Raw genomic sequence first — 26,368 nt, 5'->3', positions numbered from 1 at the left:
TATATGGCCCTGTGTGGGCTGTATAACCCATCTGGCCTTCGCTGTAAGGACACGGTGTTGTCACAGCCTGAGCCGAGGACCTCAGGGCAACCTCCGCAGGGTTGGCCTCTGTGCCTTTGGCATCCAGTCTGCACAGGGCTATTCCTGCCGCACGCAGGACTTTGCCTCGGTGGAACTCCATTTGCAGCTGCACACTCAGGCAATAGGTGGCACTGATGGGCGAGGTAGTTTGCCTTGTGCCCCAATAAAACATCGCAGCGGAAGAGAAGGTATCAGAGGAGAACCTGAGATTGCAGCGTTGCTGAGAGCAGAGCCAGGCAAGGACAAGCAGACATGTGGCGGGAGATCCTTCCAAACGCATGGTGAGAACTCCTCGGCACTGGGAGGAGGGACTCCAAACTGGGCTCCCTGGGGCTGGGGGTGGGAGAAAGCCCCAGGAGGGTCACCAGGCAATCGGAAAGGGGGAGCAGGCAGCTGAGTTCTCCTTATCAAGAGTGTGGAGGAGGTGTTGATCCACTGAGCCTTGTTTTGTGTCACTCAGAGAGCTGCTTCTGTGACAGCCCTGCTTTGCTAGCAGTGCAGAGTTTGTGTTATTGCCTTCATAACTGGTTTCACACTTCTGCTCCTGGAGCTCCAGGATGTACGTGCAGGGTAGATATTCCTACCTGTTGCATAAGCTATTTATTTTTAGGAGCCCTATTCTCTGTCTGGAAGCGATTTCAGGAAAAAAACCACACACAGGCTGTCTTAGCAATTGTTACCAAATTCTCTTGGAGGCACTGGGACATCCAGTACAGGCACCAGGTTCTGCAGTTCAGAGGGGAGCAATTGTAGGTCAAAACAAATATCCAATGGACTTGGTTTTTCATGGATTATCAGGTCTTCTTCTTTTTTGGCATTTGTTTAGGATTGCATTCACAAAGTACTGTAATTATGACAGCAAAGAACTCTCTAATGTAGCTACCTTCCACCATGCAGAGTAACAAGAATTTCTCTTGTTGCTCCTACTGTTGCTAGCCTTTAGATTGTGCTTTTGTACCAAAATCTACTAGTCTTAAGGGGAACCAGGGAGAAAACTTTCTTTTCCTAACTAGCATGGGAGACCTAAAGGCTGGATATCTAATCAGGAGTAGCTAGAAGTGGCAAAGGTACAGCAACTCATTAAACTTTGAACAGGGAAGGGTCCCACAAGCTTCTGCTGGTGCCAGCCCTGCAGCACAATGAGCACCACATGGTTGGCAGCAGAGTAACACTGGAGCTAGGAAGTGCCCTGCAAAGGCTGTGCACCTATTGCTGCACAGCAGTCAAAGTCAATGATTTTCTTGGCTGAACTTACACAGCTGCTCATGGGATGAAATACTGCAAGGACACCTACCCAGTTGTTTACTGCCTTTTACCAAATTGTGCTGAAGGAGGGAATATGATGGCAACAAATTATCTGGCTAAAACACAGCCCAGAAACACTGTCTCTGTATAGAGCAGTGCTTTGTGAGCCACTTTCTGTCCATCCTATCCCAGGAGTAGGAGAAATGATGGCAGATGTTGCCAGGTGGCTAAACAGCTTGTGATCACATGCTTGGGCATTAAGTGGTGCAGGCAGGGGATATTCTTTGCACCATCCACAAAGGGTTGGCATGGGACAACACTATCGGACTGTAAGAATCTTTCTGGTTTTTCCCCTTTTGTAGGGAGAGCGTCTTGTCCCGGATCAGGTGAGTGAAAGAGCTGTTCTGTGCTGAGGCCTCCTCTTGTGCTTATCTCCTGGGTGGGGCACAACATCAGCATTGTGCCTTCCATACTCTGGATGACAACAGCAACAAAGTCTTCATTCACAGCCCCCTTGCAGCCCCCAGCAGAGACCCCAGACACCTCTACTAAACCCCAAGGGAAGGTGGAGAGCTTGATGCACAGGTCAGAGGGACGGGAAGGTACACTACATTTAGGACTGCATGTCTGTCAGTTACAGCTCTGGTAACTTAGTTCCCACACCTCGAGTCTGGGACCTTGCTGTTTAGAACAGAAACAGGGGCACCAGCAGACACTCCTTACTGGAAATCTGTGGGGAAGGGCCAATCTTGCCCTACAGGTGATTGAATCTGTAGGGCACCTGTCTGTAAAGCACTGGCAAGAGTCCAACACATCCAGCTCTCTTCAGCAGCTGCAGACTTTTGTCTCTCCTCCTGCTTCTCAGCCAACTCTGCTCATAGAGTTTTTATTCCTGGACAAATCCAGCTGCTACTGTCTCATTCACTACAGGACCTGCCTCAAAATAGATTGGCCCATATGCTATTGAACCTTGTCCCCCTGGGCATCCTTGTTCACGAGGAAAGGGACAAGGAAGCCTTGTGATCAGCAAGTCCTAATCAGCAAGGACTTGATACCCGTAAGAAGCCTTGGTAGATAGAACCCTGCCCCAAATCTTGCCTGTGATCTTCAAAAGCAGCAAAACTGCCCAGTGCCTGATGACTGCCTGGGATTTGTAGGTATTTGTTGCTGCTCAGTCCCAATGCATGTGAATACAAGCCTCAGCATAGTCCCTTTGCCTTTGACACTGCTGTTGTTGAACACCAACAATTTCATGCCTCCCCAGGTCTTTTGATACTTCTCAGAGGAATGCAGTCCTGGTCCCTGCAGCCGCCTTGGGGGTTGGAGGGATGCTGGTTTACTGGTTCAGATCTGGACACAGGATCAAGACTCTTGACATGGGTAATGGGTGGTGGGGCTCCGGTGAAAGAACCACCTTCATAGAGATAGAAGATAAAAGCATCCATCCCTTCAAGATTGAAACATCTGATGAAGAAATTGAGGTACCATTGGCTGGGGTATAAGGAGGGACAGAAAGCTGCAAGGTGGTGGCAGTCCATCCATCACCTGTCTCAGTGCTTTGAGGTGATGTCTTGGGGGTGACACAGGGCACTTCCATGTACTAGGGCAGCTACCCAGCTCCATTAGATGATGCTCTGGCTCACCATCCTTTATGCAGGGGGTTTAAACTCCCGTCAATTGCAATGTCCCCTAAAGACTTTCTGAGACAACAGACCTTCTGTGCAACTTGGGGCTTCTCCTGCAGAAAGGCCACGCTTTGAGCAGCAGGCTTTGACAGTGAGACTGTGGGTGGTGGAGCAGGGCAGAAGAGCATTGGGACAGCAGTGACACCAGTAGGGTAGGACTGAGGGAATTCCACAGGCAGAAGGGCTGGAAGGCTGCAGAAGGCTGGGGTCTTGACTGAGTTGTAGCTGCTCTGTCTCTCTGCATGCCTGTCCCTGATTATCTGGCCAAGTAGCAGCCAGCAGCTCAAGCTGAGATTCTTATTCTCCCAGCCAGCTGTGCTCCTAAGCTCCTTGTGCCAAAAACCCTGAATTGAGTTAGCAGCAAGCCAAGAACAGGACCCAGTACTTCCTGGTGTCCATGGGGGACTTGTAACCTGTAGAAAAATGTATTCCCCATATAAACAATTCAGGAGGTCATGCAGAGTATGGCACTTCTTCAGGAGGGCTTGTAGTGTCCCAGACAGTAATACAAAAGCCAGGAGAGCGTGTCTGTGCCTGCTCTGGCATAGGACACCTGGCAAGAAAGGCTCCCTCCCACAGGATCTACACCGGCGCCTGGATCACTTCCGCTTCACACCGCCTCTGGAAGGGGCTGCCTTCAACTACGGCTTCAACTCCAACTACCTGCGGAAGGTGGTGGCCTACTGGAGGAATCAGTTTGACTGGCGCAAGCAAGTGGAAGTGCTGAACAAATACCCTCACTTCCACACCACCATTGAAGGTGAGGGGGCCTCTGTGGCTTGAGCAGGTCTCACTCAGAAATGCACAGCGAGAAGGGGGAGATGTAAGAAGTGACAATATTTGAGGTAATCTATGCATAACAGCGTAGTGATACGAGTGAAATATCACTAGTGGAGGCTCTATCATTAATAACCTTATAGAGATTAAGGCCACTATACAGTGGCAATAAGATTAGATCTGCTTTAAGGTGGGCTTCATCTAGCTCTGAACCCATGCTAACTGACAATGAGGGGCTTTTCAGCAATTGCATTGAAGTCACCCTTGAAAATGGTGAAATTTACCCACTCTGGGGCTAGAATATTCCCCACCACTACCACCCAGAAGTTTAGCCTGGTGAGGTCAGCCAGGCTTTACATAAGTGATCTCCAGATTAGGCTTCAATCATGCACTTATTTTTTTAGATTTCTCTTTTAATCACTGTAATGTTTTTGCATGTGTCTTACCCACATTATGCTATTCATTCAAGTGCAGCTCTATGTATAGTGTGGAGTAACTATGAGACCAGTTTCTCAGAAGATGGATGCTAATCTTCAGTGACCCCAATATCTGGGACTGGGCTCAATGTCTTTATGTAAAGGATGAGACACAGATACAGTACCAGGCATCCCCTCTCAGCCAGGCATCTTCTTGCAGTGGGGCGATTGTGGAACTTCTGCTCTAGATGCTAATTACAATTTTGCCACCCTCCTTCTTCAGAGTCAAGAGCAGAAACTCTGATGGTACCAAACCTTTAATTTATCTGTCTTGGATGTGTGGCAGGGATTAAAATCCATTTTATCCATGTGAAGCCATCCAATGTTCCTCACGGTCAAACTGTTCTACCTCTACTGATGGTCCATGGCTGGCCCGGCTCCTTCTATGAGTTCTACAAGATCATCCCTCTGCTCACGGAGCCAGCCAGGCACGGCCTGAATGAGGGTGATGTGGTGTTTGAGGTCATCTGCCCATCCATCCCAGGCTATGGTTTCTCAGAGGCCCCTCACCGGAAAGGTAAGCAATGAAAAGGCTCTGTTGGAACTACAATTTTTGGAGTAACACCTCAACCATCCCTGGCTTCCCTGGGTTTCAGTGCCGTTTGTGAATGCAGATGCCTGGCTCTTCACTCAGACCCATGTGGCTGAGGCTCTGGGGCTGGCTCTAAAGATTTGGAAGGCAATGGTAACTGGAAGTCAGGTCTGCTTTCACTTTCCACTGAATTTCTTTCATCTTGTGTTCACTTTCTTCCCAAGAAATGAGGCAGAGCAGCACTGCACACCGTGCCTTCCTGCAGCCTCACACTCATGTGGCTCTGTCTGGTCAAAGTCTTTGGCCAGGGCATGAACACTAGGACAGACAGGTCTCCTGTGTTTCTCTTTACCTGTAGGCTTTGACTCCATTGCAACTGCTCGGATATTTCATAAGCTGATGACCAGATTGGGCTTCAGGGAATTCTATGTACAGGGAGGAGACTGGGGATCTCGTATTACCACAAACATGGCCCAGATGCTGCCACAGTAAGTAGCCAAGGAAATCAGTGCAGAAAAGCTATCTCCAGTTCCTACCATGCCTTCTGGCTCCATTGTCCTGCCTTCTGTTTGCCCTGCCTCTCATCCCCTTCTGCTTTGTTTCCCTCAGGGACAGCGCCACCCTGTGTATTCATCTGCATTCATATCCTTTGTATTGAATTCTTTTTTTTTTTAATATATATGTAATGATGAACCGGAATGGCTTTGTGTATTTGGCTCACTCTAGTGCTTCTTTCACTGCTGCTGTCAGACTTGATTTCTAGAAATCTTGGAGACAGAAAATTGCTTGGTTTAACCTTCTATTCCTTTATTTACTTTTAGAACTGTGAAAGGGCTTCATCTGAATCTGGTTTTCCTTGGCAAACAAGGTTTGGGAAGGATGATTCGTATAATGCTTGGTGCTTATGTACCATGGCTCGTAGGTCTCAGTAGGGAAGATGCTCGACGTCTCTACCCTTTCATGCAGAAGAACGTGTATGATGTCCTGCGAGAGTCTGGATACTTACACATCCAAGCCACCAAACCAGACACTGCAGGTAATGTGCTTTCTCTGTATCCTTGTGAATATGGTACACTAATCACCCATGGTACATGAAAACAAAGGCCAGCTAGGTCTGAGAAGCACTGAGTTCTGGTGGCTGAGTGCAAGACCCACATAGGCAATGAGGCCATGGCAACAAGAACTATGTAAAAGGAAGTTAAAATGAGCCGCTTAAAAAACCAGGATATTTCAATTATCAGCCTTCAAGGTCTTATATATAGCATGCCACTTCTCTTGGGCAAGAACTGCTTTCCCAAAAGTCTCTCAAAGTAAAACACAGAGTCCTGAAATTGAAGCTTTGAGAAGTAAAGGTGGTTGAAAACAAGAAAAATACGACAAGTATGTGCAGTGTGAAAGTTGTGGAAAGGTAGATACAGCTCAAACACCTGAAAAGCCAGAATGCTGACATCCTGGGGACAGTGGATAAGGACCGTAAAGAAAGATATGGCCATTTCATAACGCTTGTAGGAATTCTTTTCATCAGTCCCCACTAGAGAGGATCCTGTGGTATTGCTTTATTGAAATAATCCCTCATCAGAAAGATACCAGAGCTGTCTCAAGCTGGTGTCAGATGTGGAGACCAGAGAACAAACAGCCCCCAATTCTGACAATTCACTGATAAACAAGCAGCTCAAACCGGAATGTCAACTAATGCCTAGCCTGTTGCTTGAAGTGATCACAATAATGAAGATAAAAAAATGAGAGAAACAATATACAAGATGGGAGGGAGTTGTGGGGGTGGTAGTGTTTCTGGTTGTTTGGGGTTTTTTTAAGGGCCAAAAGTTGAAGCTAGTCCCAGAAAAATGAAGATTACTAAGTCTAGTCTCTGATCAGAAATCTGACAGAATTGTTTTGACAAGGAGATTTGATTTTCCAGGTGATAATATCACAGGAAATCATACTTCAAAAATCAGAGCTCGGGCGTTCCTAATTGACCTGCTTTAAGATTAAGGATTAAAACTAGTTAACATGAGAATCCAAACAGAGGAATGAATAAGCAAATTCCAGAAGAGGGAGAATATAACAAAAATCTGTGCTGATACCTATACACTCCAAAAAATCCTAACATTTCTACGAATAGAAGTTAATGATTATGTGTAAAATTGGCAGCTATCCAAACCTTGGTTTATAAGTGACTGGTTGATAAAACCAGCCAATAAAAACTGATATCAACAAAGTCCAAAGCAGTTTACATTAAGAAAAAAAATCCCAATGGGCTTGAGGCAAATTGCTGTGCCTGTGCACAAACTTCTTTGTGTTAGCCATGCCCGCTACTAAACTGAGACCATGCTGTGCATCACCTTCTACAAAGTCACATGAAAATATAATTGAGGAGGCAATACTGAATATGCTGTAAAACTACAGGCTAGGGAATGGTACAGAAATTTTCCCAAGGTAAACCTCTATGATGACTGAAGTAATCCCTCTCCCTGTCTTACTGGTAAAAACACAGAACATGGTGAGTACCTGCTATAGCTCTAATGGTTGCCAGTGTTTCACCAAGGCAGGAACAGGTAACAAACTCACAGCACTCCACTGCTTAAATTAGATAAATAGTGATGAACAGCACTCCAAGTCTTGGTACTCACCCAAAGCAGGACAGTGCTCCCAAATATTTTATCTGAAATTTCTTTTTGGAGTGTCATCTCTTTACACCTGAAGTTGCTCCTTCTGCCACACATTACCAAGAAGCCAATGATACTTGCTTAGCTCTCAGCTTCTTTTTGTGTAGGAATTACCTGAGTTTGTAGTGCCCTCAGTTACAGCCGGAATTCCTTTGGAGGGAATTTGTCACAAATGAAGTACTATCAGAGATAGATAAATCAGAGACAGACTCTCTACTGAATTCTCCTAGAAAACTCTGAGCACTTCATGAAAGTCCAGTTTAACTTGCCCTGAAGTATGGCAATGCCAGGCAACTGCAACAGCTCTTCTCCTGAATTAGGTTGTGGACTGAATGACTCCCCAGTGGGACTTGCTGCATATATCTTGGAGAAATTCTCTACCTGGACAGACAAATCATTTCTAGATCAAGGTGATGGAGGCTTGGAAAGGTAAGGAAACAGATGGTGGTCCATGGGAAGTTTCATTAAAAGAAAGACTGGTGGGAACTAATATGAGGATACAGGGAACACACTGGCCAGTCAAAGCTGAAATTTAAGGATGAAAGGTTGCACATGACAAGCAGCACTTTAAACTTTCAGCAGACTGCCTGCACACTACTGCTTCAGCACCGGGCAGTTTTGCTCTGGGCACACAGGTCCAATTAAACTGCTGCTTGAAAACAAGAAGAGATTAAGAGGTGCAGCAGTTCTTCAGGGCATGAGCCCAGTACAGAGCACTGAGAAGCAGCTTCCAGTTAAATTTCTTCCTCTCTCTCCCTCTCAACAGCAAATATTCTCTTGATGAGCTTTTGACCAATGTAATGATTTATTGGGTGACGTCTTCCATCGTGTCTTCGATGCGATACTACAAGGAAAACTTTTCCAATGACCCTGATCTAACTGCTCACAGCAGGTAATTATGTGGCAAGTTGCAAGGCAGATTTGCAAATATTATTGGAGCATTTGGCTGTATAAACATTTAGATCGCTTACAACACCAAATTTAATTAGTCCTAACAAAAATAAAAACCCAGATTACTTTCTGGTTTTAATATAGTTAACGGTCACTCTGCTTTTGAACCTGTAATACACACAAGATAGCTTGGAGGCAAGACAAGGCAAAAGACTTATCAAAGCACCAAGCACAGTCTTGGGTTCAAAATATAAGTCTATATACTTATTCACCAAATAAATGTGACTTGTAGCTCAGTTCAGTAAAAACAAAACAGAAAATCACTGGCACATCTAAGAGAGAAGTTGAAACGGAATTAGGAAGGCTATGGGTTGCTGGAGGATAAGCTAAGAACCACAACAGTTAAGCACAAACCTGCAGTTGCAATTTGGAGAGCAGTACTTGAAACCCACCATCTCCTGACACCTGGCACATTAAGATGATTCTAAGAGAGGATGACCACAAAATGTTCTGAGCAGACTTCTCCAAGCAATTCACCATATAAACAAATGGGGGAGTCGTTTTCTTTGTAGACTAAACCAGCCCAGCTTTCCTCTCCAGAGAGTCATTTGTTATGCATTTGGTACCATAAATTCTAAAGCAAACAGGAGCTGGCTTGTTTCTCGAAGAGGTGTGGCACCTTGTCATGTGGCACAAAACTGCAAAGCTTACAAAAGGTAAGCTCAAAGATGGCAAACACTTCACGATCAACCTGTGTGCAAATTAGGCTTTACTTTACACCTCTTCAGCTATAACCTTCTTAAACTCAAGGACACCCAAATAGAAGTGAAGCTCTTCTGGCAGAGTGCAGATCACAAAAGGCACTGCACAAAGTGGGTAAAACTTCTCCAGCGGAATGTGTTACCAGGGTTAGAGATGACAGGTGCCAGAGTTTTTTATGGACTTCCCCCAGGACTTGTTTCAAATATGCAATTAACTTATATCTTCTAGGGTTCGCGTATCTGTACCCACAGGGATTGCAGCCTTTCCTCAGGAGCTTGTACATACACCTCGTGTCTGGGCAAACGATGTCTACAGGAATATCATCACTTACTCTTACATGCCACATGGAGGGCATTTTGCTGCCTTTGAGGAACCAAAGCTTTTGGCACAAGATATCATGCAGTTTGTCCAAAAAGTGGAACAACTGCAAGCCTGCAAATGAAATACATGCATAGAATGGAAGCAAGTTGTGCTACCAGTGGCAGAACCTTTACATTGGACTTGTTTAATCCCTCAAAGTAATCACATATAGAAACCAGAATACTGTTTTGATAATAATTACAGTACTGATTTTTTAATCAAGCTCTACATGTTTTCATAAGAAAAAAAAAACCAAAACAAAAACTCCCAAAAGCATTTTGTGTTTTTTCATTCCAAGCACCATATCATTGTTGTATTCATAATTCAAGTATAATAGAATATGTAAACAGTTTGTTGCAGTAACATTGCACTCATCTGAGGAAGAGAGGGGAAAGGAACTGGCTAAGGCTTCTGTTCAAAAGCTTCTTCAAAGACTTGGGCACTAGCATTCTTAAATATATGTTACAAGCAGCTTTGGTGGAAGAGTAAAGGGTTTTCATCTCCTGAGCACAAACACTCCTATATTCAAGTTATATTTCATTCAACAAACCTGGAATTTCATATTCATGTGGGCAGCTGCACATCAGGCAGCTCTCTTGACTCCAACAGTTTTTCCCATAGAACGAGCTTAAGAAGCAACTACTGCACATTGTAAACAGTTATTAATGGATAAAACAGCAGTATTCTCTAAGCTCAAAAATATCAAATGAAGTTCTCCTTTCACCTTATTCCATTCCAAAAGGTCAAAGTTAAAAAATACACCAAGCGTAGAGGGTCACTTCAACCTTTACCCTCTTTACAAAGGATTTTCAACATCCTATTCTGCATTTTTGACTAGTAACAGCAAGTACCCTTACTACCAGTAAGCTCAAATTTATCTTCAAATGGCATGGAGTTATTTGAAGCTATTAAAAGCTCAATACAGCACAGATAACTACCAAACTTACAACTCCAGCAAATATCTAGTTCTAACACATTGTACTCTCAGGACTTCTCTCCCTGTCCTACTCCGCAGTAGACACCAGTCCAGAAGAACAGGCTCAAGTCCTGATTCTAAGTGATAGAATGTGACTAAGAGCTGGAATTCAGCAGGTAAAAGTAGTGCTGAACTTGATCACATGCCCCTCACTTCTATGCATTTCAGAAACTTTTAAGTCAAAGACTAAGTTTCTTCTTTAAGTGAGAATATTGGGGCAGCACTCCTGACTTTCTCTGGAGGGTTAGAGAAGAAACTGCTTACTTTTAATCTTATCTCTATAGCTAACCGATTGTCAGGGCTGTTAATTTAAAGATAAGTAAAAACTTTAAAAATTGTTTATTGCTACCCTGCCTCCACAGAACTGGTCTCTTTCAATCTGCAGGACAGCTCTAGGTACTAGATATTCCAATTGCTGAGAAGTCTTACTTTGGAATGTTAAGGAACAGAAAGTGAGTTATGGGGAAGTGTAATTTTATCAACTAGGTGAGCAAGCACTTCAGTACTCAAGAGGGACACGCACCGCGGCAGTTAAGGAAGTGCTGGGAGCTCCAGCCGCTGCTTGCAGGGCTGCCCGGGGGTCCCTGAAAGCGGCTCCACTGGTCTCCACCCAGCTCCCCAGCAGCCCTGGCGCCTCCAGCTATTTGTAGAGGAACTGCCTTCGTCCCGCCCCATTCTTTAATGGCCGGAAATATATCCACCTTCCGCAACAATTCACGCTCCAGTTTTGCTCTCTGGTTTTGTGTCCCGCTCCAGTTTTGCTCTCTGGTTTTCTTGCCACGGGGAGCCTTTTAAGGACTACAGAATGTATTCCTCACAGAGAGTTATTTTGCAGCAACTTCACTTAAGATAGTCTGTGGGTAACGCGGCAAAGGCAGGGTCAGAAAATGGCCATTTTAAAACTCAGGAGAAGATTGTATGTATCATGCATTTGCCAGTTCACCAAGCACACAGCAGAGGAGTTTTACTACCAACACATTAATTCATCCCATGTCACAGATCAGGTCCCTAAAGAATCACTGGACCTGTGTGCAAGTGTGTCTTAAAGTGGATTTGCCTTTGACAACAACTCAGGAAATAAAGACAATAGATGAGTGCAGCCAAGCTACAGGAAGGCAGTAGACACCATGGAGAAAAAAATTCAGACAGAGTGGTTCAAAAATACATGGTTACATTTGCTAAAATTATTAATACTTAAAGAGGAAAGAAAAGGTAATCAGTATTCCAGTTAAACTTCCATGGAAACCATTCATTCACTAAAGCCTTTGAGGGTCACTGGTGCTTGAAACCAGACATAATCCTCCCAGGCAGGTGCCGTGTGCTGTGGAGGTGAGGCACTAAGGTGGAGATCTCCATCACAGGACAACGTAACAGTCAGCTTTCTCCCTCGGGTTGGCACTTTGTAGTTGAGCTTGGGCCGGAACCACTCAACACCACAGTCACGGTGTCCCTGGACCAGGACAAGAGTGCCAGTGACAGGGAGAGCCTTAAGTTCACTGAAGACATCTGCAACAAACAGGCGGTGAAAGAGCTGGCGAACACAGGGTGCAGTCTGGAGGCTCTCTTCAGCAGTGCCCTCACAGAACCCTTCCAAGTTCAGCTCATAGAGCTCCTTGGGGTTCATGACATTGCCTCCAAGTAGGAAAAGAACCCGAGGAACCAGTGTCAAACTAAACATGACTTCCAGGTGCTTGAACAATCCCTCCAGCTCTGTCAGCACCTGCTGGCACTTTCTGCTTGTCAGGCCCAGAGAGAGCGGCTTCTCAATTCCATCTCCATCCTGGAAAACAAAAATTCAGATTAGTACATTTAGTTACGAAGACTTATTAGTTCTAATATGCTCTGTAGAAAGCATGGCCCATTTCAGAGAGTCAAGAAACAAGAGGTTTGTGTTCCTTTCGAGAGTGATAGGTACCCACATCAAGAAGATACTCATCTTCTCTCCACATCAGATGTGAGAGGAGCACAACAGCACAATCCATAGCTACTCAGTTTGAATCTGAATCACTCTACTAATTAATTCCAATAGGAATTAGAAGTCCATCTTTCAAAGATCAGCCCTCACTCTAAGTCATTTAATAGTATTTTTTTATGCTTAGGTGTTTTCAAGTAACAAAGCTGTGATACGCTTTGAGCAAAGAGTAAGAAACAATCAATGAAGAGCAGTTTGTCGACACCTTCAGCAGCCTGAACTTAACGATGCCCTTCCCTCGTTTTTAAAGGGGGAGGTAACATTTAGGGATGCAGCTACAAGCTCTTTACTTTAAAAGCAGCAACACACTACTACGCGAGTCACCGCGCGAGAACACGAGTTCACAAGCAAAACTCAAACGCCACAGCGGCCCCCCTGAGCCCCCATGCCTCACCTGGGCCGCCCGCCGGCAGAAGTAGCTGAGCTGCTCGTAGGGCAGCGGAAGCTGGTTCCGCTGGTGCAGGACGTGCTTCAGGAGCTCGCAGGCGAAGCGGTAGCCGCTGCCCCGGCACACGGTCCCCGGGAACGCCACGGCCACCGCGGGGCTGCCCGGCACCGACCTACTGCCCTGGGGCCTCATCCCGCCGCCGCCACGCTCGAGGCCCGCCAGCGCCGGAGAACGAGGGGCTAGTGACGCACCCCCAACGGCCGCCCTGCGTTTAAATCCCGCCGCCGCCGCGGAGCCTCACGGGAGTGGCGCACGGGCCGCGCCGCGCGCCCTCCGGCGGAGGAGGAGGAGGAGGAGGAGAGAGCGCCGCGATTGGTGGGCGTGCAGGAGGCGGGGACTCTGTGCAGCCCTCGCCTTCGGAGGCGTGGCCAAACGGGCTGGCTCCGCCCCCCGGTCCCGTGGCCGCCCGGCTGAGGCGATGGCGGCAGGTACCGCCGCTTTTTGCAAGGCTATCCGGGGCGGGCCTCAGGAAGCGGCTCCGCTGGCCTCCGCCCCGCACCCGGCAGCCCTGCCGGCTACGGTGTCTTGCGGAGGAACTGCCTTCGCACCGCCGCGGGGAGGCGGAGAGCGCCATTGTTTGGAAACATTGCGCCCGCCGCCCCATTGGGTGCCGCCTCCAGCACACGGCGAGGGGAGGGCGGGACGGCGAGACGAGCAGCTCTGAGGCTGCTTTATGGGAACCGCGGCCACCTGTGCACAGCGCCACAGAGGGTGTCAGTTGTACTCAAACAGTGATCCAGCATCGCCCCAAGCAGGGGATGCGGCGGAGACTGGGGAGGCACTTAGTGAAGGGATGCGGTGCACAGCTGGAGGATGTTTTGCTGTTCCCGCCGCCTCCCAGGGGGAGCTTAATGCATCCTTTGGAATCGCTCTGTACCGGGCTCCTGCCTCTGCGCAGTCATGAGATACCTCCGATGCCTCGAAAGTGCCCCAGTTTCCCGCAGCCAGTCAGACTGATCGCTCGATAGCAATAACCAGGGATCCCGGGGCTGCGAAGTGCCAAAGGGGAAACCCGCAGATACCGGCGAACGGGGCCCGGGGAGCGGCGGCATCCCGCGCGTCACTCGCCGCGGCCGACAGGCGGCGCCCCCTCCCTCGGACTCCAACTCCCATCCGCCCCCGTCCATGGAGCCCGTACGGGAGCGAGCGGGTTGTGCCGCGGGGCACGCCGGGAGGTGTAGTTCCGAGTGGGAGGCGCGCAGTGCGTTCTCGGCGTTGTAGGCGGGCGGGACTCGCTTTCCCGGGGCGCCGTGCGGCGGTCGGTGACGCCGGGGCCAGAGCCGGGCCGGGCCGGCGGGGCCGGACCGGGGAGGGGAGCGGAGCGGAGCGGGCGCTGCAGCGGTGCGGCGGGGCCGCGCTGTCCGCCATGGACTCACGGGTGTCGGAGCTGTTCGGGGGCTGCTGTCGGCCGGCGGGCGGCGGGGCTGGCGCAGCGCTGCGCGGGCGCGGGGGTGCCGCGCCCGGCAGCGGCTCGAAGGCGAAGAAGAAGAACGGGCGTAGCCGCGGAGGGAAGGCCAACAACCCCCCGTACCTGCCGCCCGAGGTGAGCTCCGGCGGCCACCGCGTCCCGTCAGTCCCGTCAGGAGAGGGGCCAGGCCCCGGGGCGGGGGGCGCCGCCGCTGAGGGGCGGGAGGGGCCGGAGGGCCGGTGCCCCCCCGAGCGGGTCGGTGTCACGCCCGGACCCCGCAGGCTGAGTGCTGGGTCCGGCTGGAGGTGTCGGCGGTGTTGGTGCGGGGCCGTGCCGAGGTCGGGCTGACAGCAGCTGTGGAAGCGGTGCCGCTGCCCCGGCCGCGGGAGCCGTGTGCCCGCCTGCCCCGGACTCTCCTCCGGGCCCTGCTCATGCCCCCGGTGCCAGCGAGTTCCCCGCGGGGTCCACCGGACCCTGGCCGTGAGTACTATCGCACTGCCTGGCGTCTGTCTGTGGACGGTTTACCGCCTGCGAACGAAATAGCTTCGGAAATAAAGCTTTGCTCGCCTCCTAGTCCCAAACATCCCGTTCGCATCTCTCTCTCCCCCTGAGAGGCGATCTGGTCGGTCTGAGTTCCTTTTCAGCAGTGACTCCCTTCCCAGCTAACTCGACAACTGTTTTCTTACATGGGGCTGCAGATGGTACGGACAGAGTGTGAGGCACTTGCCTCTTGCAGCAGGTCAGCTGGGGAGTTGTCACCGCTCTCATAGAACTGTCACTATGGGGAGAGTTACGCTGGCCCAGACTCGATTGCTCGGCCCCAGTCAGTGAGCTTTCGGTAAAATATATAATAGCCTGTGCTGTAAGGGCGCAGTTCCTCATCAAGGCAGGGCTGTGACTCTTGGCAAGATGAGAAAACAGCGTTTTGCTACTCTTAGATCTTCTTCAGGGGCAGGACTGTGCCCTGAAGCTGCAGTTTAGTTCTTGTTCCTTTCAGCTGGAGGCTGGACAACCCCCTGTGGTTTCAATACAGCTTCCTGTCCCTGGCTACCCTGCGCAGTGTGTGTCCCGGCAAGTCCAGGCTTGTTGCTTTTCTAGTCTCAAGTGCCTTGAAGGAGACCCTCCTCCTTATTTAGCTGGTGCAGTAGGTGAATGGGTTTTTCTTAGAACTGGAAAGCTGGTGGATGGCAAGAGAGGAAAACCTAATAAATACCCTTTCCTCTGGCATAGCTCTACTGCCAGAGAGCTGAGCTGACAATTGAGAACTTGTGTTGGCCTTTTGCCACCATAAGCACCGCTGTGGTTAAGAGCTGAGCTGGAAGGCAAGGAGAGGGCTGCTGCCTCTCTTGACGTGCAAATAATGTCCAGAGGAAAAGGAAGTGCTTACTGTTGCTAGCCCCATTTAGTCTTACAGAGTATCTGGCTTCCTGCAGGCTGCAGCTCTTTCTCAGTGGTCCTTATACTGAATCAATGGGAAAATTACTTCGATATTGTCTAGACACTCACTTTGGAAAGCTGGAGCCTGTTGTGATTGAAATAAGCTTGATGAGTATCTGTGCCTTTCTGTTACAACCTCCCCCTGCCTTCAGCCATTCATAGAAAGATCACCTGAGCAAATTATGTACAGAGAGTCCCAATCAGGTCTGGTTCTCCAGAACTGTCCAACTAGTGACTAGCTGGCAAAGGAGTCATTACCTTTCTTCCTTATGTCTGTAGGCCTTGTAGAGAGAAGATACATAAGGATATAGAAAGGAGTCAGTGAAAAACTAATCGAAGGAGGGAGAGTATCACTGAGCAGAAGAGGAGGCAGAAACTTTTGTTCCCAGGCCCCTGTTTCTGTACACATTGGATGCATGGAAGCTGCTGGATAGGGTGGGAGTGGGATGCTGTGGGTGGTGTTTTGTGGGTCATGGATGGGTGAGGGAGGAGTCTTTAAATCATATGCTGGCCTGGGCCTTTTTGAAACTGGAACTCTCTCTGTGACTGTTAGCCTGGCCCTGTTCTTTACTGTCCAGAAAAAATCCTGCCCCTCCACCCCGAACAGTATTACCCCTGTGTCCCACTCTAGTTTTGTCCTGTGGTGTTCATGATGTGGGACGCAAACAGTACAAACAAACTGTAAGGAAAGTTCTAGTTGAGTGTAGAAAAGAATGGCGGAAGGCTGGGACCTAACACAGTCTCTTTCTGCCACTTTCACTCTCTCTGAAATCCTCAGCACCACTTTCAGAATTTCTGGCCAGCTGGTGCCTGTGGACATCCTTGTGGGCACAGCATCTAACTCTTCTATCTTGTTTCGTTCTCTGACCAGGCAGAAGATGGGAACATCGAGTACAAGGTGAGTCTTTTGAGGTTGCAGAAGGAAGTCTTCCTCTCAGAGGGTTGTTTTGCAGTGAGTAACTTCACCAAATACAGGCTATGGGTAATATGGCCAAGGAAAGGACAGAAAAGTGGACACTGTACTAAGGAACTACCATTCATATTCTGTGTCTCTGTGCCAAGCATTACCCAGTATGCTGAGCTGGAAAAGTTGGATCTCAGTCCTCATTTTTAGGAATCTCTTTTAGTATATGATGCCCACTGTTTTTCTCGAGAGAAAGATGCAGATATCCCTGAAAATGACTTGCCTCTTTCTTGTGGCTGCTCTGCCATTTGCACTTACTGGCTCCTGGATCACAGATGGGTCTCAGAGTGCTGTCTTTAACCCTGGAGCAGCCAGGGTACAGATCCCTTTGCCACAAGGCAGGAAAGTTCTTCTACCATATGTTTTTACCTTTGTGACACTCTTTCTCACCTGTCCCATGGCTTCTGCTCAGACACTAACACAGGCTGTGCTTTCTAGAAGTGGGTCAGAGTTGGGAGCATTGCTTCACAGAGTTGGGAGTTGCTGGCTTGGGCTATGGGATTGCCTTTGCACCCAAGCTGTGACTAGAGCTGCCCCTCTGTTCAACAGCTGAAGCTGGTGAACCCCTCGCAATACCGCTTCGAGCACCTGGTGACACAGATGAAGTGGCGGCTGCAGGAGGGCCGAGGTGAGGCTGTCTATCAGATCGGCGTGGAGGACAATGGGCTGCTGGTGGGCCTCTCGGAGGAGGAGATGCGAGCCTCGCTCAAGACACTGCGCCGTATGGCAGAGAAGTACGTGCTCCCTTTCATCTGCAGGGCCCACGAGCATGAACAGCCTCTGGTAGAGAGGTTCCCTCCCTGGAGTCCCCTGAGCAGTCAGTGGCTCCATCCTACAAAGCTTCTGTATGACTGACATTCCTTCAATCCTGAGGCTCTGGAAACATGAGGGAAGTTATCAGCCTTTTGTCTGGAAGCTCAAGGCTCCTTCCCTGCTATCCCCAGCTTTCATCCCGTTCACTTTGCTGTTATCATAGAGATGCAAGAGCTGTCAAGTACAAGTGTGTCTCACTCCTTCCTTTTGTCTTTGTGGCAGGGTTGGGGCTGACATTACAGTGCTGCGGGAAAGGGAGGTCGATTACGACAGCGACGTTCCAAGGAAGATAACGGAGGTGCTTGTCCGAAAGGTGCCTGACAACCAGCAGGTAGGGACCTGTGATTTGGCTGTTCTCTCCTGCTGGAGACTCAGAGGCTTCGTACGAGCACCTTCCTTTTGGGATGGGAGCCCAAGCCCTAGAGGCACTTTGTCATAGATTGGCCCATAGCAGACGCTTTAAAGGGCTGCCAGAGGGAGGCTTGATGATAGTGCTGCTTATCTCCAAGATTGTGATTGAGGCAAATGTCAGTGCCGGAGATTGTCTGGATCAGAGGTGAAAAATTACTGCACTTCTATGGCAGTGGTTCTGATGCAGGCCAGTGTGCAAACAAGGAAGGATTTAGATGTCTGCTGCAGCAAATGGCCTTTTTTGTGGTATCAAAGCCTGATATGTCACATCTCTGCTCCCGAGAGTGTATCATGACTGCTGGGCAGTATTTGCTTGGAGCAGGAGCAGAATGTGAGCAAGAAGAAATGTGCAGCGTCCCTCCTATAGGGAAGCTCTATGAGGTGCATCTCCACTGCCATGTAGTGCTCATGCATTCAGCACAGCAGTGGTCAAGTTTCATGATTTCTTTGTTCTTTTTCCTGTAGTTCTTAGACCTTCGAGTAGCTGTCCTAGGGAATGTGGACTCAGGGAAGTCAACACTGTTGGGTGTCCTAACACAAGGAGAGCTAGACAACGGGCGGGGCAGAGCACGCCTCAACCTCTTCCGGCATCTCCATGAAATCCAGTCAGGAAGAACATCAAGCATCAGCTTTGAGATCCTCGGCTTCAACAGCAAAGGAGAGGTAAGAGTGGGTTGCTCAACTCAGCAAGCTGGCGGAGAATAGGACTACCCTCCTGTTAGAACTGTGCGTGGCACATGAGGAAGGAGAGATGGCACAGTTCTGTGTCCCTTTAGCTGAACCTGAGTGCTACTTGCCTGTTTGCAACAGACACTGTTTCTTGCACTCACAGTGGATGATCTCTCCTTACTAATTCTGAGATCTGTGTGGATAGATAAGAGCTGGGTTTTCTTTACTTGCCTGTTGGGGCTTCCTCTCTCACAGACTTCTTATGTTCCTCAGGTGGTAAATTACAGTGACTCCCGGACAGCAGAAGAGATCTGTGAGAGTTCTTCCAAAATGATCACTTTCATTGACCTGGCGGGTCACCACAAGTATCTGAAAACAACCATCTTTGGCCTCACCAGCTACTGCCCAGACTTTGCCATGCTGGTGGTTAGTGCCAACACTGGCATCGGTGAGTCTTGCCCTGCCTGCATGGATTGACTGCAATGTGCAAAGAGAAATGGAGAATGGGGGGAATGGGTCCTTGTCAGCTGTGAATGGTTGTCAGAAAAGTTTATTAATCTGTAAGCTTCTACTGATTTCTTGTAAGCCAGTGCCTATGAATGCCTGGGAGGGGAGTAGAGCTGGGATCCTCTTACCAGCTATAGACCACATTAAACTGTACCCTGGACAGAGAGGCTTTGTTTGGAATTTGGGGCTGTGTGTGTCAGAGAAGAAAACAACTTTGACATATTCTTAGGAGTGCTGGATCCCGAAGCCTTGTAAAAAGGCAGCTGGAGTTCTCCCACATCTATCTTTGACATTTTTGTGGCTGTTTTCTGGCAAGCTCTAGCCAAAGAATGAAAACTACTGAAACTATCTTTCTGAAGCAGACAGATCAGTCACAAAGATTTTTGGTAATTTTAATTTTTCTGGACTGATGTTTGGTTTTGTTTAAAAGAATAACCATGCTTTTTCATTGCCTGATGGACTAAGCAGTTACAGTGAAATCTCTAGAGTGGGCCTGTGGGATAGCCAGGAGACACAGCTTGTGAGCATGAGCAAGCTACAGTGGTGACTTCTGCTGCACCTACACTCTCACTTGTCTCCTGCAGCGGGCACAACGCGAGAGCACTTGGGCTTGGCCATGGCCCTCAAGGTCCCTTTCTTCATTGTCATCAGCAAAGTCGACTTGTGTTCAAAAGCCACCGTGGAACGGACAGTGAAGCAGCTGGAGCGAATCCTGAAGCAGCCAGGCTGCAACAAGCTCCCCCTGCTTGTGAACTCAGATGATGATGCTGTAACAGCAGCACAACAGTTTGCACAATCTCCCAAGTAAGGGACCATTCCTTTCTTCTGCTGGGAGCAGGCAGTTCAGACTGGGCTGCAATGCAGAGCTGGGGAAGGGTGACCAGAGGGGAGGTGACCACATCTGGAACATCTCTGTTCCTCATCAAGTTTCCTACCTTTGCATTCTTCAAGAAGGCATTTTCCCTTTCCAGACATTCTTCCAGGCTCTAGGAGCAAAGGGCTGCATTAGAGTTACTTCTCCATGAGAAAAATGTATTGTTGACAAGGGATTGGTGCCTCGACCAAACTTTGAGGCAGAGGTTACTGTGGAGTTGTACTTAGCCTTGCTCTAGCCACTTACTGGTGTAGTATCTATCCTTCTGCAGGTTTTGGTAGATTCAGAATCCCAGAAACCTGTAGCTGCACTCCGGCCTTCTGCTTATTATTGTCTGTTTGTGTCTGACAGCATCACTCCAATCTTCACACTGTCCAGTGTTTCTGGGGAGAACCTGGATCTCTTGAAAGTCTTCCTCAACATCCTCCCTCCCCTGACCAACAGTAAAGAGCAGGAAGAATTAATGCAGCAACTTACAGAATTTCAGGTGCGTGAGGGCAGTTTGTTTCCAGTTGATACTGGACTCATTGCTGTGCCATGGGAGAGACATTTGGGGAATTTAGACACCACGGGTAGAGACATGGTGAACGCCTGAACTATTGAGAGATATAAAAAAAAGGACTTGGTCCAAAGGATCCAACCTGATAGGCTGGATCTGTCTTAACCATGAGATGTCTGTCTCAGGGATAAGATCATTTCTCTGGTTGCTATTTAAAATGCAGAGGTCCTTTCCTCTAATGGGAAGGTAGTGAGAGCTGGTGAAGCTCTGAGATGGTGTCTGATGACCAGCAGAGAGCTCACCTCCTTCCACACAAGGGGTGGGCTCTTTGTCCTCATTCTGGAGTGCTGTTTCACTGAGCAGCTTATTCTGGTTGCCTTTCTGCAGGTTGATGAAATTTACACAGTGCCAGAAGTGGGGACTGTTGTGGGAGGAACTCTGTCGAGGTAAGTGAGGCCAGGTAGATAAGTGTGGATATGAATGGTTGCTGGAGTCCCCACAAGGTTAGAGTCACCTGCTGCAGAAGTGGAATCTGTATGAGGATCAGTCCTAACTGCTGCCAGATGACTGAGCCAAGTGAGAGTAGAGCCCTACAGGATGCTGGGAGGTGCCATGAGCAGACCATTGGTCTTGTGTTGGCAAGCAGTCTGCTCTAAAGTTGCTGGATTAGGAATGTGTCCTGTAACACGCTGAAAGAAGGCATGCTGGAATCTAGAGCTGGCAGAGGTTAGGCATGATCCTGAGGAGTCACTTTCTTCCATGCTCAAGTAGGGGGAGGAAATGTAAAAGGTAGATCCTCTGATTCCAACAGGGGTTAACTGCATGCTACCTCATGAAAAGGCAGCTGTCCATGTGTTTGGGAGTGATCAGAGCAGTTTTTCCACCAGCTTGATGCTGAACAAGCATCATTTGAGGTCTCCACCAGAAACAACACAGTGTGGCAGAGCACAGGGGGTGGAATGGCCCCTGACTGTACCTGGGATTCTTAAGAGTGATAGTGTGGCTTTCACGCCTGCTGTAAGAAATCCCAGTTCTCAGCAGCTTTGTGTCCCTGTTAGTTGGTCCAGGGTAAGAGTCCAAAGGCTTGGCCCTTGGGGATTTGCGTGGGTTAATCTTGGAAGGTGAAATGTCTTTGTCTCCTGATGAACTGTGTCCTGCTCTTCTACCCTGGGCAGTGGGATCTGCCGAGAAGGGGAGAACTTGGTGGTTGGTCCCACTGACGATGGGAAGTTCCTCCGGCTGAAAGTGTGCAGCATCCAACGGAACCGCTCTGCCTGCCGCGTGCTGCGGGCTGGGCAGGCAGCCACCCTGGCCCTCGGACCCTTCGACCGCTCCCTGCTGCGCAAGGTGAATCCCACTGTTGCCAGCTTGTTCACTGGTCCAGTGAGCAGGGAGAGGCTTCCCTGGACATCCCCCATCAGTAGGGTGGGAATGAAGTAGAGATGTTTGCAGGGAACTTACTGGAAGGGGAGGAAATGGCCAGGTTACAAAGTACAGTGAGTACAAGGCTGAGAATGGGATGCAAGCCCAAGTCACAGAGTGGAGATGTATTTGTGATTTTGGGGGTTGTTCAGAAGCAAGGGGACTGACCCTAACTGGTCTGACCCTTGGGTTGTTTTGCAGGGCATGGTCATGGTAAGCCCAGAAATGAACCCCACCATCTGCTCAGTGTTTGAAGCCGAGATTGTGCTGTTATTCCATGCCACAACTTTCCGGAAGGGCTTTCAGGTGACAGTGCATGTGGGGAATGTGCGGCAGACAGCTATCGTAGAGAAGATCCATGGAAAGGTAAGCCACGGAAAGAAAGGGGAGGAAGATGGATATTGCTGTGGGGTTTGTTGGGATTTTCCACCATGCCCTCTTGTAAAGCTGAGGGTTGCTGGTATTTTGAGTAGCTGTGCCCCTTCCTAGGAGCAGACTCTATACCTTCATCCTGCCCATTTGGTTACTTTTCCTCCAAACATGTTAAAGAAGAGAGGTGAACTCTCCATTCTTCAAAGCTTGTGTCTTCCTGTCTTTTCTTATGCCTACAATAATGGGAAGGGCTCAAGCCTTGCAGTCTAAAGGAGGCAGCCTGCTCATTTCCCTCCTCTTCTCACCATCTGCATGCACCTCTCCTGCATGCATCAGTTCGGGAGATGGATCTAAGCTCTCCCATTTTTCTTTTCAGGACAAGCTGCGGACAGGAGAGAAGGCAGTTGTCTGTTTCAGGTTCATCAAGCATCCTGAATACTTGAAGATCGGAGCAAAACTGCTTTTCCGTGAAGGTGTCACCAAAGGGATTGGGCATGTCACTGACCTCCAAGCCATCACCACCAAAGAAAACGGCCTGGAGGAGTCCCTGGGGCCTGGACAGCTGAGCTTCTGACTACCAGCAGGTCAGAGAAATCTCCACTCACCAGCAGCTGGGGAGAAGGATGAAAGCTCCTGTGGCTTTCTGAGCAATGCCTGGAGCTGCTGCTGTCCTGTTCTAGTGTGGCTGTCCCTCCTCTGCACTGTGAGATGGAGCCTGGGAGAGTTTCTCGCATTCAGTGCCGTACGTGGGACAAGTTAAGCATGTTCTCAACATCGCCTGCGGCTTTCATTACCCTGCCCTCCTTCAGAATAGATCAGAGGTACCTGCAGACCTGGGCAGGCAAGTTCTGGCTTTGTTTACTGTTTGAAAATTGCTGGTTGGGAGATACAGAGCCCTTGAAGACAAGCAGTGAAGGGATGTTTTTCCATCTCTGGCAGAAGATCTGCTCCCATTTCTGCTCTCTGAGCATTGGGTTGATAACAGTGCTCTCTCAAGTCATCTTGCAGCACATCCTTCTGGGCAGGGGATGGAAGAGGCCATGCTACCCACAGAACCAGCTTGGCTGAACCTCTCAGAATGCATTCAGGACACTTTTTAACCGTTTGAATCTTGGGTGGCTTTAATCTGCTGTGTGTCCATTTGTGCATTGGTTTTGCGTTACTCCAATCTGATTGTCTTACTGTTGGACAAATGTCCTGTTCTCCACTCACATGTACACATTTCTTCAGCATCCCCCTTTCTGACTTCCAGGAAGCTGTGGCTGCTTCAAGTGGCACAGCCTTGTGACATGACATCATGAAGAAAGAGTTTGTACTTGCATCTGTTCCTTGCAACAGCTGGGCAGGAGGCCATTCCATGGCACAGACCAGGGCCCGGGCCTGTGCTGGTGTGAGCAAGTTGTTTCTGTGGATGTTCACCTGATGGTGCCATCTGCACATTGGTAGCAGCGGTTTGCAGTGGCTCTGTGGTGTGGTTGTTCCCAGCCCACCTTGTTCCTCACACGCTTGCCTTAATGTGTGAGGAGGACAGGCTGCATTACCTGCACAAAACCAGGTAACTTCTGTTTTGACAGTGGCATGATTTTGTTTCTCTTGGTGGAAGATTTCCTTTCTTTCCATTGCCACTGGGGTTTGTTGTCAGAGGAAAGCTGGTGTTGCCAGCAAGGACTCTGTACATAGAGTGGAGCACAGGTCTCCCACTCTCTTGTCATGCAGCTCTGCTGTGAACCCTGAAGGGTGCAGCAGGGTCTGTAAAGCTGTACATAGGCTTTGGTTTTATTGTTGACTGTTACACCAAATGTGTCTGCTGTGAGCAAAAGGCCTTCAGCAAGCCCTGCCATGTGGCATGGTGGCCTACTAGCCCTGACTGAAGAGAAAGGCAAGGGCCTATAATAGCACTTGCACACCCAAGCGGCTCTTCTGCCATCCTGAGAGCAGGTTCTGCTGATGGGCTGCTGGCACAGGTGGTGCAGCAGGGCTGTGGGTCTCTGTGATGGGCTGGGCCCTCTCAGGGTGGGAAGGTGGGGGCTGCACCCTGCCAAGAGGGTGCTGTGGCAGGGGGAAGCCTGTGAAGTGATGGCATAAATGAAGGGAAGGCAACTCAATTGTGGCAGGAGTGACCTGTCTCTTGGAGGGAGCACTGATCTAGCTGAAAACTGCTGCATCCCCATCAGCCCAGCAGTGAGGAAGAAGTTGTTGGCTCAGTGTCACTGCTCAAGCAGGATCCCGTTTTTGCCCATTCTGGCAGTGGGCTGGTATTCCAATGACAGTCTTTTCACCAATGCCTGCAAGAAGGACAGGCCCCAGCTGCCAGCAGGCTCTTCCCTTTGGTGCTAGTGGGTCACAAAGAAAGCTGCCTGGGGGTGGGGTACTCCAGCTCTTTGCAGCAGCACTGGTGTTTTCTGCCCCAAAGGGGGGTGCTGTGACCTTTTCTGAAACAGCCGGTGGCTGGTCTCACCTCATCCCTGCCATCTGTGGCATGACTGTTCTTGGTGCCATGCTCTCTTCATAATTGCTGTTTTGTTGTCTTGAATTTTTCTAAGGCTGGGGATTGTCCCTGTTCCCCAAGCAACTATATATAAATGTACAGAATAAAGATGTTTTATTGAGCTTGCTGGCTGAGTTGTACAATGAGTGAGGGTGGAGCTGGGCTCTTACCCTGCTACCCTTGGGGCTGGGTCACGGTTGGAGATGGCTACCCTTCACCCATTCCTAAGTTTCCTGCATTCAGCCCTATAAATACCACTCCGTGGTGTGGAAAGAATGCACGCGCTGCTGTTTACAACCTTGTGCTCCCGGCTTATCTGAGTAAGCCTGGGTGTGCAGCCCGGGGTGACAGGCAGCCACGTCACCATGAGCACAGCACTTCGGGCTGTTGTGGGCGGAGCAGGCTGCGGCCAGAGCTTCCTCACAGCCATAAATTCCCCCAGAGCCTAATTAAAGAGATGCTTTCTAGGGCACACATCTAACCAGTGCTTTGTTTTTAAAATAGCTTTGACCTTATCAAGGGTTTGTGACTGCCTTGTCTCCAAGAGAACAGGTTGTTCCCTTGGGATAAGTAGAGGCAGAAAGGTTTCCCTGTGGAAACGACTTGTAACCAAAAGGATTTACCTCTTCTAAACTTGTTTTTGTGTCAGATAGTGGCATCTGCAGAGTCCAGTCCTGCTAGACACTTAGGAAATGAGACGTGCCACTGTCACAGGAAATGAGGTAATCCTGCCAGACTGGTTGGTGTTTCTTTATGTGAGGACTTTGGGAAACTTGTCACTTTGCAATGTTAGGACTGTCATTAGTGGGAGTGACTCCATAATTCCTTCCTCTGCTGATTACAAGAGCTGCACGCACCAGAATGAGCTGCTTGTGCTTCTTGCAATCTCATGACTGTTTTTAAGTATTAGACTCCACTAACAGTAATGTAGCAGCTTCCCAGCACAGGTTCTCTGCTGGAAGGAGAGAGCAGCTCAACAGCTGCAATTAGGATGGTGAAGTTCAGAAAATAGCAAACATAAATAGAGCTGCAGTTTGCATCACTATCTGCTGCCTGAAAGGCTCTCGCCCCCCCTGCCCAAGGAAAGGAAGCCTGCAGCTGATGAAACTCCCTGCAACGTGTTTCTTAACCCCACCCAGTGCTGCCTTGACGTGGCACATTCCTTCCCCCTGCCCTGAGAGCCAAGTTCAAATTATTGGCAGCACTGTTTGTGGCAGGCTCCGGGCAGCTCACAGTGTAGCAGAGCTGAGCCCTGCCAGGCAACCGAGGGCAAGCACTTCTCTTGCCCTGGAGCCAGTCTCACCCTCTCTCAGTGCTTGCTTGTCCCCTCCACGATATTCTGCTTTGTTGGCTGTTGTAATCTGTGGAGCTGTGGAGTGGCCACTGTAATGTGACCTGTGGCCCAAAGAGATGAACAAGTCATTTGGCAGAACACAGTCAAATCAAGTACCTGTCAGCAACTTGTATCTCATATCACTCAGAGTCTGGGAAGGAGGGAAAATGTGGTTATGCACTCTACAACGAGCAAAAGCTTTCACAGTGGGATTTGTGACTCTTAGCATATTTTCTATCCCTTCCATGAGGGCTCTAGCAGTAGACTATGTATCAATAGCAATTATTATGAATTAATGCC

The 26,368-nt window shown here is 49.1% G+C and overlaps 3 protein-coding genes across 4 annotated transcripts; 2 read left to right on the top strand and 1 right to left on the bottom strand.

Annotated features, from left to right (window-relative positions):
- Positions 1-203: 203 nt before the first annotated feature.
- On the top strand, positions 204-9,740 carry LOC146439467 (epoxide hydrolase 1-like). The gene is made up of 10 exons (XM_085055303.1): positions 204-362; positions 1,689-1,712; positions 2,591-2,807; positions 3,591-3,771; positions 4,551-4,781; positions 5,155-5,284; positions 5,618-5,832; positions 7,783-7,891; positions 8,229-8,354; positions 9,344-9,740. Exons 1-10 carry the CDS (start codon positions 334-336, stop codon positions 9,555-9,557), a joined length of 1,476 nt encoding a protein of 491 aa, XP_084911429.1. The 5' UTR covers positions 204-333; the 3' UTR covers positions 9,558-9,740.
- Positions 9,741-11,605: 1,865 nt separating this feature from the next.
- MAD2L1BP (MAD2L1 binding protein) lies at positions 11,606-13,122 on the bottom strand. The gene is made up of 2 exons (XM_085055305.1): positions 12,818-13,122; positions 11,606-12,231 (listed from the first exon to the last, which is right to left on the bottom strand). The coding sequence occupies exons 1-2, from the start codon at positions 13,001-13,003 to the stop codon at positions 11,701-11,703; spliced, it is 717 nt and encodes a 238-aa protein (XP_084911431.1). The 5' UTR covers positions 13,004-13,122; the 3' UTR covers positions 11,606-11,700.
- A 1,010-nt stretch (positions 13,123-14,132) lies between these two features.
- Positions 14,133-24,856, top strand: GTPBP2 (GTP binding protein 2). Of its 2 annotated transcripts, XM_085055302.1 has the most exons (13): positions 14,133-14,414; positions 16,588-16,614; positions 17,230-17,414; positions 17,716-17,824; positions 18,370-18,567; positions 18,847-19,021; positions 19,665-19,884; positions 20,306-20,441; positions 20,841-20,899; positions 21,629-21,800; positions 22,077-22,241; positions 22,624-22,831; positions 22,928-24,856. In XM_085055302.1, the coding sequence occupies exons 1-12, from the start codon at positions 14,238-14,240 to the stop codon at positions 22,819-22,821; spliced, it is 1,821 nt and encodes a 606-aa protein (XP_084911428.1). In that variant the 5' UTR covers positions 14,133-14,237; the 3' UTR covers positions 22,822-22,831; positions 22,928-24,856. The 2 variants fall into 2 exon arrangements, with proteins under 2 accessions (XP_084911428.1, XP_084911427.1); XM_085055301.1 differs by having other exon boundaries at positions 22,624-24,856.
- The last annotated feature ends 1,512 nt before the right edge of the window (positions 24,857-26,368 follow it).

This window comes from Lichenostomus cassidix, chromosome 3, assembly GCF_008360975.1.
Source record: "Lichenostomus cassidix isolate B80296 chromosome 3, HeHo_3.0, whole genome shotgun sequence".
Taxonomy (NCBI): Eukaryota; Metazoa; Chordata; class Aves; order Passeriformes; family Meliphagidae; genus Lichenostomus; species Lichenostomus cassidix.
The sequence above is the reverse complement of the archived record's forward strand: the minus strand, read 5'-3'. Positions and strand labels throughout refer to the sequence as shown.

Bases quoted from the DNA above. Each gene is read 5' to 3' on its own strand.
- LOC146439467 (XM_085055303.1), top strand. From the start codon at position 334: ATGTGGCGGGAGATCCTTCCAAACGCATG. The intron at 363-1,688 runs GTGAGAACTCCT...CCCCTTTTGTAG, and splicing joins GAGATCCTTCCAAACGCATG to GGAGAGCGTCTTGTCCCGGA. The intron at 5,833-7,782 runs GTAATGTGCTTT...CTCCTGAATTAG, and splicing joins CACCAAACCAGACACTGCAG to GTTGTGGACTGAATGACTCC.
- MAD2L1BP (XM_085055305.1), bottom strand. From the start codon at position 13,003: ATGAGGCCCCAGGGCAGTAGGTCGGTGCCGGGCAGCCCCGCGGTGGCC. The intron at 12,232-12,817 runs GTGAGGCATGGG...TTTGTTTTCCAG, and splicing joins TCTGCCGGCGGGCGGCCCAG to GATGGAGATGGAATTGAGAA.
- GTPBP2 (XM_085055302.1), top strand. From the start codon at position 14,238: ATGGACTCACGGGTGTCGGAGCTGTTCGGGGGCTGCTGTCGGCCGGCG. The intron at 16,615-17,229 runs GTGAGTCTTTTG...TCTGTTCAACAG, and splicing joins ATGGGAACATCGAGTACAAG to CTGAAGCTGGTGAACCCCTC. The intron at 20,900-21,628 runs GTAAGTGAGGCC...TACCCTGGGCAG, and splicing joins GTGGGAGGAACTCTGTCGAG to TGGGATCTGCCGAGAAGGGG.